The sequence below is a fragment of the Phasianus colchicus genome, chromosome 3 (genome assembly GCF_987193195.1).
Source record: "Phasianus colchicus chromosome 3, bPhaCol1.hap1.1, whole genome shotgun sequence".
Lineage (NCBI taxonomy): Eukaryota > Metazoa > Chordata > Aves > Galliformes > Phasianidae > Phasianus > Phasianus colchicus.
Window position 1 is genome coordinate 30,172,020 of NC_143438.1, and position 13,130 is coordinate 30,185,149.

Sequence of the window (13,130 nt, forward strand, 5' to 3'; positions counted from 1 at the left end):
AATGGGAAAATGACTCAAAATGATGTTCCAAAATAAATAAGCTTCAGTTGAGGTGTTTATATCAAGCCACATTTTGTAACATTTTCACTATGTGGTATTATCATGCTTCTAGTATCAAAGATAACTGTATACCCAAAGGTGTATGCCAAATTCTGAACCTTCTTGGTTTTGCTTTACAAAGTCTTGGTAAAATGGTGGTCTCACTGAAATCAGTGTCGTTTCCTCTCTGTAGAGATGTTCTTCCAGCTGTGCATACATAAATGATTAACGCTGCATAGCAGGCATTTAATGGAGGCTCAGTAATAGTCTGTTGCAGCCAACAATTAACCTTCAGTGTTTCAAGTGCAGAAATGTAATATACTCTGATGTGAACACGAGATGGATGTCTGTACATATGTATATATATACACAATGAATGTGTTATATGGGTAATAGTATGCTTATGTACACCACATATGTAGGTATGTTTTCCAATATGTGGATTCTGTGGTAGCCCAGGAACAGAAAAAAAAAATTCATTAGACACTTAAAATAACACAAAAAGCACTTCAGATGATAGAGAACATCAAAACAGTTTCTGTCCAGTATTTTGAAATGTATTTGTAAAATAAGGAATGGCATGTACTTTACCATGGGAAAAAAAAAAAATGAAGTAAGAAAAAAGTAAGCTTGTTATCTTGTAATACTGACTCCTTATAAGAATGCATTTGAACTTTTATGACTACTGTGATTGTCACATAGATATGACTCAGAGCATGTAGGGGAACTAACAGTTGTGCCTTGAACTGGTGACAGCACCTGGTGAAGGAGTGTGGCTGGCCTGGGGGGGAAAAGCCGACTTGTTTGCACCTGTGTTCCCCATGTGAGCAGAAGGGGTGGAGCCACCCTGGGCTCACATAAGGATCAGCCATGGAGGGGAGAGCTACTCTAGGATCTGGACTGCTTCCTGAGCAGAACAGCCACTTCAGTGTTGGGTGAGTTCCATTCTTCTTTGTGTATGCGTCTGTTGGCCTACCCACAAATACTTTGCCTGGTATCCCTAAGATACCTAGATCCCTAAGAATTATCAGAAGCAATTTTGCTTCTTCATAAGCAGAATAGAGCATACAGAAATACACCTGCTGTGAATAATACCTGAAGCTTGGTGCCTGACATCCACCTTATCCCTTCTTGGGGATGTGTACTAAAGATTAATTCAAATGGTGCTGTGGACAGATCACCATTACTAGTAGGACCATGTTAGCTGTGACATCAGAGTGGGTCTTCCTTGCTTTTATCCAAAATCTATTGTATTGGCTAGAAAAAAAAAAAGTGGTTTATGCACTCTAAGACCATTCAGTGTTGCATAAAAGGCACGGTAAGAAGGGACAGTTAGCAGATACACTTCAAAGATGTACTCCTGATTTGACCTGAAACAGCATCCTATAGTAGAGCAGATAGACGGATACCCACACATCTTTGCTTAAGCCTTACAGAAAGCAGAACAGTAGTTTAAGTCATGTGCACAATAAAAAACAAAAATTTATTTACGAGATCTATTTTACAAACACTTTTTTTTCTTTGGAAATACAAATTCTCCATCAACAAGATGGAGATATTTTTATACAGGACTGGATTATAAACATAGTAACAATGGATGGATTAATGTGAAGCTCTTAGCTGCAAAAGATGCTAACTTGTCTGTGTTTTGATCTAGGAATTGAGTTACTTTGATCCTACAATTAAGTAAGAAACCCACTGATGTGAACCTTTCAGAACTACTGTATAACAGCATAGGAAATTCAGAAAGGTCACATACTGATCTTTGAGACTGTCAGTAAAATTTGCAACATGCTATTCTCCCCTGCCAAGAATTGCTTTTAAGTCTGCCAATATACTTGCTCGTTATATTTCTCAAATAGCGCTCCCTGAATCCTAAATACTTAAAGGAAATAATTGAAAATAATAATTAAGAAAAAAAATCCACAGAACTTTAAAACGAAGAACCGAAGTGTTTTTAACTAATTGAGTCTTTTTTTCAGAGGGGAAACCATAAGCACAACCATAAGGCTGTAAAATCACTCCTGAATAGTGACTTTTTATTGTCCTTTCTCCTCTCTGTGCAGAACCGAACACATAGAATTAGACAGTGGAGGCTGCTTTAACCTTGACAATCTTCTACTCACATCATAATGTTTTAGTACAAGGCGCTGACTGCTGTGCAAGGCAAACCTACTTTTTCAGACAAAAGTTCAGAAAGCAGTGACTGTGAAGCCTACTGCCTGGCAACACTGAAAGATATAAGACAGTCTCTCCTTAGCTGTTTTTAGAAGAGACAAAAACAACCCATTTTGGTAGCATCAGAGCAGTCAGAAAGGAAACGTCCTGCATTTTTCATGACCATGCTACTCTCATAGCAGTAACAGTTTAGTGTGGAGCTGTGAGTAGGTAAGGAGAATAACCTGCAGCACAGTGCAGCCTTAGCAGGCTCTGTGTTCCCCACCTGGAAGTCCAAATCACAGAGAACATTCATAAGAAAATCACCAGTCATTTATTAAAATCGGAATAGTATTTACTGCTGTAATTATTATTACTCTGAAACTAAAGTAAAGTCAGGAAGGCTTTCAAATCCACCTTCTGGATTTTCTCTTTTTCTTCTAGGTTAAGCATCCGTTTTAGCTTAGTAAAGTGAAATTTGGAGTTTCGGGGAGTCCTGGAAATGGAACTGGTTGTCGCCTGTCCAGATACACAAGTTCTGAAAAAATTAAGACACAAATATCTTACAAGGTGAGAAATTGTAATTAATATTGAGTAGCTATGAAAGTGGATAAATGTAGTATTAAGTTAATTTTTTGAATGTAAATAGTGTATTTTCATATGAAGGCGAGCAGTTGGAAGTATAATTTTCTTATGCAAATTTTAAGCTGGACCTTTTACATTAATGACAAAAACACAGTTGAGCATTCTTGTGGTCACTTTTTATCAGAATCCTTAAGAACTGTGAAGTCAAAATGGATTTCCTTAACAGACATCTAGTTATCAATTAAAAGTTTAAGTGACAGACATACAATCAGTACATTACTTCCTTTCCCAACAAGATGTATAACATTCTACTCAGTCAGGAACCAGTTAGAATAGAGAGAAACAGTTACCTGGAGAGTGATGAAGGAGTGTTCCCTTTGGATCCCAACCTACTGCAGCTTGCAGGTGTCATTTTGTTTGCAGACTGGATTTTTACATCTGGTGTCTTCAGGCTGGATTCAATAGTTGGAGTGCCTGAGTTATGGATCTTGGTAGCCAGAAAATCCCTGCTTTTACCATAATGTCTTGTTGTTTTGTTGCATGAGTTACAAGTAACAAGCTATGGAAAAAATAAAGTATCAATCACTCTACCAGTCTTTTCCCTTTTATTTTTCAAAGCCATTGTAAGAATTATTCAAACTGTTCTCCAATTATCAGAACATATTTGCTAAAGTGAATACAGAGATATTTAAAAGACACTATTTATACTTAATGTTTTCATTCAGACTTCCCAAGCCAAACACATCCCATAGATTTATCTAGAGATTACTCTAATTCCTCAGGAGACCCTTAACTCTGAATGTAACGTAGTGCAGAACAAAAAACAAAACAACACAAAGCACAATACATCCAGTTCAGGTGCTATCTTAAATATATATTAGTGGTATTCACATTTTGCTGAAAAATGATATATAAATTGATCAAAACTTATTGGTGTGTTCTGCCTCTACTGAAGTTCTATTACACACTCTCCAAAATCTCGAGATAAAATATTTAACTTACTGAACTCTCAAAAATAGACATCTATAACTAGTAACAGCAGGAGGAGGCTTTCTAATAATGCAAAAATACTTCTTACAATAAATAGGAAGCTTTATCCATTTTGCATGTTTACTATAAGGACCCTCCAGCAGCACAGCGTGTAGCAGAGGTGCAGCAGAACAGATAACATCAGAGAGTCTCAGACTGCCAGACATTCCTAATATTGCCTACTACCATGGCAACCCCTCTTATTAAGGAACATGGGAGTAATACATTCCGGCAAGTTTTTGAGGCACAGAGTTACACTGACTGAAAAACACTAGATGTTTCTGAATGATTACGAAGAATTCAATGTAAAAATGCCCAAGTGAAGTTTTCAGGTAAGTGTTTTGAGGATGTCTATACTGTCAGACTAACAAACTAAAAAAAGAGAGTTAATCAACTAATACACCTCAGGTCTGATGTATTTTTAGCTCTCCTGAAATTCAGGGAAGAAAAAAACCAACACAGCATCTCATGTTCATTTAATACTCTATGGAATATAAATGGAGGTGAGTGCCTAACAGTGCAGGAATCAGCAGGATACCATAGCAGAGCACAGCTGCTTTGCACTTCCTAAACAGCACATACAGTTAACTCCAGAAAGGTATCATAAGCACAACCTGTGATACTGTTGCTTGGATTAATTCTCAGTCATACTTGAATTCTCATTTTCACAAGGCTCAGGTATAAGATTACAGGGATCTACATTGCTAATTTTGAAAGCTGTCAGTATCTGACAGTATTTTAAATACTTAATACCAGAAAAATTTAAATCATAATTCACAGCACAAATGCAAACAGAACTGAGCAGAACACAAGTGCAGCAAATTGTAATTAACTCCCAAGATTAGAATATTACCCGGTGTTTAAACTGTCCCTATTTAAAACTGAATCTTAAACTACTCATATGAATGCATAACGCATCCTAAGAATCTCTCCAGTTACAGAATAAATTTAAGAGCCCACAATAATTCCTTAGGATGCTGTTCATCAACTGTCTAAAGAGAGAGATCTGAATGCACACTAAACATTTGTGATCTTGTAGCGAAGAAATAAAGCAAAGCTTTCAGTTCCTCGATAACCTTTATCTCGCTCTTTTTGCTGGTCAACCATGATGTAAAATTTGGAAAGAGTAGCACTAAGGGTGCCTATCTGAAGTGCCCTTTTAGCCACAAGACCTGGTGACATCTATGGTATTTCCTCAGTTTGTGTTAATGACTCTTTAGTAACTTTTGATGTAGCAAATTTTACTCCCTAAACCCACAGGCTCTCTTCAAAGAAAATGCCAAATGTGCCACAGCAGGGTGCTGCCTTGTTTAGTAAGACATCCATTCACAAATTATTTAAACAACATTAAATGCATGTTACCATTCTTCAAAGCATTTACAGCTTATAATCTTCAGTAATTTTAGGAAAAAGAACTGAACCTCCACAAGCAACATTAACTACTTTAAATTCTATATGTGGTTTAGTTTTGAAAGACCTATACATTTTAATATCCAGCCAAACTTAAAAAATTCTTTGTGTTTAAAATGTAACAATGATCTTTTGTAGGCATGATTGCTACATAAATAAGATAAATGATGCCAAGCTTGTACACTGAGCATGAGTGATAAAACTGAAAAAAACTGACAATCTGTCACTTAAGCCCTTCTTCAGAGCTGAAACAAAGGCAATAAACATCAAAGTACATCACTCTGGCAAAACCAGCCTTGCTTCAGTCAATGGCATGTTCTTCTCAGGTACATTTTGGGGGGATTCTTAGGAACAGATTTCTAAGAATTCTAATAATTCAGCATCTGCACTGCTTTATTGAGACTCTACATCTATTGGAGTTGCACGGCCCCAATTTTACTATATAAATAGGAAAAATAAATACAAAATCAACAGTCATAAATCTGCCACTTCTGCAAAGTTATGCAAATGATACAGTAGCTGATAGTTAAAATGCTGGAGCTTCCAAGGAAGAAATCATTGAATTTTCAGCAAGATTTCAAGACATCTGCACAAAGATCACAAGAAATACGTTTGCGTAGATTCTCTGATGAAAAGGGAGGAAGATGGGAGAGAGAAGAAAATAAAAGATTTCTACTTTTATCATTGTCCCCTTGATCTACTGTAGAGGGTAGACTTCAAACATTTTGATTGTGAACATGAACAGAAGTTATTCCAAAAGGAAAAGAAAAATTACGTGCTTGTGAAAAAAGAAATACATGTGAGTTCCACTTCTAAGAGAAAAATTTTCATATCTTCTTTTTTATGCAACTAAAAGGTTTCAAGGAAATCTCTAATACGTGGCAGTTTAAATACCCTTACCAGAACACTTTTGGAGTCCCTGTACTTTTTCAAAAGCTTTAGCTGTTTCATATTGAGTTTGTAGTTCTTTGCCTCTCGTTTAAGAATTTTCTCTATCTGAGGGGTCACTTTCATCTTTGGCTTGAGCCGCACCCGGTAGCTGTCAGGAACCAGGAACTGGAAGCAGTAAGGACATATTCTCTCTTTTCCAAATTGTTCATCTACAGATAAGCAAAGTTAAAAGAGTAAAACTCAAGTAATTATGTTCTGTAGACAAACATTAAAAAGGGTACACTTTCATTTTAACAGTTCCTAAGTAGTTGTGTTTTTACTATATTTTTCATCTGGAACGTGAAGACGTGCTGAGCATGAGTAAGTTTTAACAAAGTTCTAAACCACAGCCTCCCCTGTGAGGACAGGCTGAGAGAGCTGGGACTTTTCAGCCTGGTAAAGACCTTTTTATGAGGGCATGTAGTGAGACAATGATGTGAAATGGTTTTAAACTGGCAGAGGGTAGATTTAGACTAGATGTCAGCAAGAAATTCTTTACTGTGAGGGTGGTGAGGCACTGGAGCAAGTTGCCCAGTGAGGTTGTGGATGCCCCCTCCCTGGAAGCATTGAAGGCCAGGCTGGATGGGGCTTTGAGCAATTTGGTCTAGAGGGAGGTGTCCCTCTGCAGGGGATTGGAATTAGATGATCTTAAAGGTTCCTTCCAACCCAAACCATTCTGTGATTGTATGAATTCATGTTAAGTCTGTGCACTGCAGAAGTTCACACAAGAAATAACAGTACATTATACTGGAAAAATGCAATCCTCTTCTAAAAGTCTTCAGTGACAGAAACTCGTAACTCCGCATGGAGCTCCCGAGGGCACTTTTTTTTTGTCTGATCAGTGACACCAAGCCTTGTGAAGCATTCTGCCTCTTTCACAGAATCATCTGACTTGGAAGATAACTTTAAAGGCCATCTGGTCCAACTCTCCCGCAAAGAACAGGGACATCTCCAGCAGATCAGGATGCTCAGAGCCCCATCCATCCTGACCTTGAGTGTCTCCAGGCATGGGCATCCACCACCTCTCCGGGCAACCTGTGCCAGCACTTTGCTATCTTTATTGTAAAGAAATAAAATTTCATTATATTCTCTAAACCTCCCTTCTTTTAGTTTGAAACCCTTTTCCCTTTTCCTATGGCAACAGACCGTGCTAAAGAGTCTGTCCCCTGTTTTCCTACAGCCCCAAGTGCAAGAAAGTGATAGTACCTCAGATTGGGTTGAAAACACACTAATAATAATAATAATCCAGACTGTTAAATCTGAGGAGTGTGTTGCTGCACCTGCCTCAGCATTTCCTGCTGCCAGAGCTGCACTCAAGCAACAAAACACCTGGAATTCTCTGCATAGCAAGCGCATCATTCCTAACGCAGGCCCTGAATGTGCTGTGAGGGCAGAGCAGAAGCGATGGGAATACGGGGAAAAGGGGGAAGTCAGTCCCCATCCTCAAAGCTACGCTTGCGCCGTCCGCACACCGCCGTCTGGCCCGAGCCCCACACTCGCCTCGGCAGCTGCTCAGCGTCCACCTGTGGGGAAAACACACTGTCAGGCCGGCTCCGCCCGCCCCACTTCCCGTCGCGAACCCCAGCCCGCCCCGGCCGCTCACAGCAGGAACCGCGCCTGGCCCGGGCAGGTGCCCGCCAGCTGCCTCGCGGCCGCCTCCAAGAAGCGCGGCATCACGCCGCCCGCCCCGCCGGAAGCCGATGCCCGGCAGCTCCGGCGGCGCGCTGTGCAGCGCTCCGGTGAGCCTGGCGGATACCGCGGCTGCAGCTTCCTGGTTCCGGGGCAGAAGCGGCGGGCTGCACGGCCTAAGCCGGGGTTTAAAACGCATTAAAAAGCATTAAAACGCTTTGGCTTTTCCGTGTTTGATGTGTGCTTTATTAATTCCCTCGGCCCCGTTCATTTGCCAGACAAGCTTTTTCTTTGATCTGTTGGTAATGGTGCTCACTTAGGCATTCATCTGAGCAGGCTTCTTCAGTATACTACCGAGGAATGTGAATAAAAATAATTATTTCTTATTTTCCAACACGGAGTAGCTGAGGGCTTCAGAAAAGGGGAGAAAAAAGAATTCTCTGTGCTTTCTTTCAGAGGAGAGCTTTACAGTACAGTCAATAACTCTGGAGTTGGTGATGAAATGTTCATAATGATGACAATTAGAGCCCCTGCTGGCTTTATTTTTGATTTAATATAAAATTTGGGATGGACTTTTTCACATTACTTCCACTACTTGTTCAACTTGGAGAAGAGAAGGCTGTGAGGAAACCTCATTGCAGCCTTCCAGTATTTAAAAGGGGATTATAAACAGGAGGAGAATCGACTTGTTTCTTGGGTAGATAGTGATAGGACAAGGGGGAATGGTTTTAAGCTCGAGGAGGGAAGGTTTAGACTGGATGTCAGGGGGAAGTTCTTTACAGAGAGAGTGGTAAGGTGCTAGAACAGGCTGCCCAGAGAGGCTGTGGATGCTCCATTCCTAGAGGTGTTCAAGGCCAGATTGGATGGGGCCATGGGCAGCCTGGTCTGGTACCAGATCTAGAGGTTGGTGGCCCAGGGGAGTTGAAACCTGATGATCCTTGAGGTCCTTTCGAATCCAAGCTGTTCTATGCTTATGTGTTTTTTGTCACAGAGTTGATGACAGTTTCAGTGTCCTGACTTTCCTGAGTCACAGAGCGGGAATGCCTCATAAGACCTGTGTAAAACCAAACCTTCATCAGCCAACAGATCTTGGGCAAATAAAATACACCAAATTAATAGAAATGGGGGGAAATTGGAAAAAAAAAAAAAAAAAAAAAAAAAGTCTTTTTGGAAAATCAAAAATAATAGCATCACTTGGTTCAGGTGCTGCCTGCCTTGGCTAACAAGCACTGTGCCACAATAGTTAAGCACAGACTGATACAACACAAAGGGTTCATTTGTATATCTTTTTCTGTACCTGCTCTTGCCCTCTTCTTATCCTTCCTTTTGCTTCCCCTCTGTCTCTTCCAGTCTCTCTGAAACACAAATAAATTTTATTTTTCTGCTCATCCAACTGGGCTCAGCCATTCCCTTTCTCCCTCTAGTTCTCTCTGTGTTATAGATGATCTTTGTTGTAAAAGCAGTGCAAACAGCATCTCCCAGTGCCATCCCCATTCTTGTGTTGCTTGTCCTAATGCATGCCTCATGAGATGGAAACCACGTTCCTCGCATTAGGTGTAATGCTGAATGTGCTACATCAATAACGCTGGAACCAGGGGGCAATAGCAATGGACAGCTCAGGGGCTCTCTCTGGGTCTGATCCTGCACAACTCCCTCCAGAAGTCAGTATTTCTGTGCACCCAGTGCTGCCAGGGCCACATCTTTAAATTCCTCAGCTCCCTTCTGAAGTATTAGTGGAATCAGAGGGGAGAATTCACCCACATCTCAAGGCAGGCTCAATTCATCTCTACTTTATCCTGGCTTGTCATCACCAAAAGCACATTAGCAGACCTATGCAGTTAACTACTTCCTGCTGTTGTTTGGTGTTCTGTAGTTAGCACGGCAGACTGTCAAGCTGTAAATCTTGCCCGGTGTTCTGTAACAGAGAAAAAAACAGAATGATTTGTGTTGACTTTGGGATGTCGTGCATCATTATTGATCGGAGGGAGGCAGTGAGAAAAGCATGCCGTCTATTTGTTGCTCGCCGCTCGTCCCGGAAGGTGGTGGTAGCTGGTAGTCAGTAGAGGGCAATAGAGAAATACGGTTCGTGGTACCTAAAGGATTTGAAACAGTGATTATGTGTTTACAAAAAAAAAAAAAGGAAAAAAAAAGAAAGAAAGAAAAAGAAGAAGAGCCGGGAGGATAGGTTGTTCAGTTTACTACTGGAGACCTGACTGTGACAAAGCATCGGGAAAACATTTTTAAGGGAGGAAGGAATTGCTGCGGCAGCATCTCCGAGTCTCTCCTTTTTCTCCTCAGAGTTACATAGGATAACTTGGCCAGAACTTACTGATGACTGCACGGTCAGCGGAGCTCGGAATGGGAAATGCAGGAAGGCACTCTTTGGCAGGAGCAGAAGAGGAGGCATTTCAAAGATCCTGCAGGTGACCGAGGTGAGCAAACTAACAGCTTCTCTTTGAGTGAGACCATAGGTGTTCAGTCAGCCGTGTAAAGTCATGAGCAAATGGAGTAATTGACATTATGAGAGAATTTTGCTTTTTATGGCACGCTGGTATAAGACTCGTTTTATCTTGGAAAAAAGCAGATAGTGATGCTTCGGGGATAAGCACTTTTGAGCATATGTTATTTTGCTTAAACTGGTGGCTTGTTCTGTGTGTAACATTTTTTATTAGCACTGTTTGAAACACGGTTATCATTTTACAGTGTTTGTGGACTATACTTCCTAGATTCTAGCTTGTAGGGAAATACATAAAGGATAATACGAGACTATTTTTGTTCCTTTTAGAGGGGATTTTTAATAAGCTTTTGGAAAAATGTGACTTGGAGATTTAGATAAATTTATTAAGAGATTTTGAATGCATGGTGAGAATGCTCTCAGATTTTCCAAAGGCTATATTGTCAGAAGGATACTGAGAAGTGATAGCAAAGACTATAGCAGTAACAAAAAGAGTTAATCCACAGAAATAAGCAGGCTAATGGAAGGTCTGGGAGGCAGGAAAAAAAAACAAGCAACTAAATTAAGAATTAAGCATATGAAATACTTTTCTGTTGCCAAGATCTCAGCTGGTGTCACCATAACACTTGGAAATTATCCTCAGGATGCTAGGAGCCATTAAAGCAGCACAGATTATCAGAGGATAAACTTCCACTTCGGCTGCCACTGGTACCAGAAGTGACCAATAAGAAACATGTGAGAAATGAAAGATGAAGAATTGGAGCATTGACATTCTGGGGATATCACAGAGCAAGTGCAAGGGTATGTAGAGGTCAGTCAGACAGTACCCATCTGAAATAAGGCAGGATGATAAATAAAAGAGGTAAATCATATTTTAAAAACATACTATGAGCTTCAAAAAGCTAATTAAGGGAAATACTATCTTCTGTTCTTCCTGAACCAGAATTTATTTTGTAAGTGTCGGGATAGGTAAGGAAATGACACAATGATTTGTCTGTGTTTTGTGTGTCAAAATGTGTAAAAGATTAACATGTTGATTGTTTGTTTATTCATTGTTTAGAATGTAGCTTCCTTAGAGCATGTGCCTGAGGCAAGGGAAAGATAACATATATAGAACTTGTCACTATTTTCTGTGGGTTGGCAACATCCATCTGACAGGGGAGGGACTCAATGAATATCATAATCCCCTCTGTTTTGAAACCTACAAGTTCAAACTCCAGTCTCCATTTTTTTCTTTTCTTATTCCATTTCCAGTGCTCTAGATTTTCTTGTGAACCTACATATATGTTCTCTGGAAAGATAATAGAAATTAGCAGTGGTCTTGAGCAAAAACCCCAGAGAGAAGGATAACTGCAGTTTGAGGAAATCCATACTTGTGTACCAACCCCTCTTTAAAGTAGTCTGTGATGGGAGTGATTAGTTCCTGATCTAAAATGACAAGCTGTGGGACAACAAACATTCTCTTACAGGTGATACCTATTTTCAGCATAATTAACAAAATTGCCTGGTGGTGGTTGCTGAAGAGTTTTCTCTTGGGTTGTTTCATAACAGTTGTGACCAAAGGAATTCTTATAGTGGGGAGCCACATGGATCGGTGGCTGGGATTGAAAAATGGGAGATGATATTGCTTTTTTGTGTGACTTTATGGTATGTGTGAGGCCTTTTTCAGATCAGCTTATGAAGTGGTAGAAGGGGTGCCATGCCCACACTAAGGACCAGGCCTTGAATGGCAGGCAGGATGTGCAAGGAGCCTTGGTGTATGGAAGTCATGGGACAGACCATGGTCTGAATGCAGTGTCTTCCATGATGTAAAAAAAGTAAAAGATGCACCTTTGTCAGTTCTGCGTGAGACTTCTTGTTACCTTGAGGGATAAGAAATTACTTCTTCATCTTCATTTACAAAATAGTTGTCTGAAAGAGTTGACATTTCAAGCAGAAGTTCCACTTGCAAGAAAAGGTGTTGCTAATTAATATGTTAATTATCATGCTAGCCTGTTTGCTTAATGAGACATGAAATGGTCCCTACTGTTAGGAACGTCACTGTGCACAGGAATTTGTCCCAAGCTCTCCGGGTCATTTAGTGCTGTGCTGCAGAACAACCCAAGGCTGCTACTTCAGCCTTTTGCCAAAATAGGAACACTTTATTTTCTGATGAGTCATCTGGGTTTCACTCAGATCCTGTAAGATTCCACCACCCTGTTCTTCCTTGCTGTGTAGTCCAGTCCCTTCCCTAGAGGCCTGCTTTCCTGGCCAAGAGATTGATGGTATTCTCTCTAGCAACTGTTGGCTCCCTTCCTTAATTAATCTTGAGGGGACTGCTGATGAAAGATATGGGGCATTTCCCCTCTTACTGGAGTAGGGCATGCAGCATTCCTGGCCTGCAGTATGGCAGAGCAGTGCTGGCAACTGAGCTGAAGTTTGCCACACACTGTGCTAAATGCTACCTGCTTAGAGTCAGATAGGGAACTAGGTCAACCAAAAGGAGCAGCTGTAGGCGTTTTGCAAATTGGCTGTATTTACTGATGAACACCACAGAAGAACTACCTGTTTCAGGAGAAAAGTCTTCCTATCTTGTGGTTGTTTTTTTGTTATTTTTTTCCTTCTGGTGCAGGATGGGAAGAAGGGAAGTCTTTATTTTTAATTTTTTTTCACCTTAAGTTTGTTTCCTTTTTATTGTGAGTCACTTGTTCTAAGGTGGCACAAGTTTGAGCAGGAGGCTGGATCAGACAGCCTCTAGATGTTTCCATCCTTAACCTGTAATTTTCAACACTCGTGCTGTAATTTCTGACTCTTCCTGACTACACATTGCCAAGGAGAGGGAAAAAAAAGAGGTATTTTATGGTCTTTTTTCCTGAGTAATATTTTATTTATTTAAAAGTGAACATGAGGTAACAAA

The 13,130-nt window shown here is 40.3% G+C and overlaps 1 protein-coding gene across 3 annotated transcripts; it reads right to left on the minus strand.

Annotated features, from left to right (window-relative positions):
• Window positions 1-1,015: 1,015 nt before the first annotated feature.
• On the minus strand, window positions 1,016-7,884 carry RMP24 (ribonuclease MRP subunit p24). 3 transcript variants are annotated; one of them, XM_090137202.1, is made up of 5 exons: window positions 7,754-7,884; window positions 7,480-7,673; window positions 6,121-6,320; window positions 3,132-3,340; window positions 1,016-2,734 (listed from the first exon to the last, which is right to left on the minus strand). In XM_090137202.1, the coding sequence occupies exons 1-5, from the start codon at window positions 7,822-7,824 to the stop codon at window positions 2,581-2,583; spliced, it is 828 nt and encodes a 275-aa protein (XP_089993328.1). In that variant the 5' UTR covers window positions 7,825-7,884; the 3' UTR covers window positions 1,016-2,580. The 3 variants fall into 3 exon arrangements, with proteins under 3 accessions (XP_089993328.1, XP_089993329.1, XP_031445013.2); XM_090137203.1 differs by having other exon boundaries at window positions 7,768-7,863; XM_031589153.2 differs by having other exon boundaries at window positions 1,017-2,734; window positions 7,651-7,673.
• Window positions 7,885-13,130: the final 5,246 nt, after the last annotated feature.

Bases quoted from the DNA above. Each gene is read 5' to 3' on its own strand.
- RMP24 (XM_090137202.1), bottom strand. From the start codon at position 7,824: ATGCCGCGCTTCTTGGAGGCGGCCGCGAGGCAGCTGGCGGGCACCTGC. The intron at 7,674-7,753 runs GTGAGCGGCCGG...TTTTCCCCACAG, and splicing joins GGCCAGGCGCGGTTCCTGCT to GTGGACGCTGAGCAGCTGCC. The intron at 3,341-6,120 runs GTAAGGGTATTT...TTTTTTCCATAG, and splicing joins GGGACTCCAAAAGTGTTCTG to CTTGTTACTTGTAACTCATG.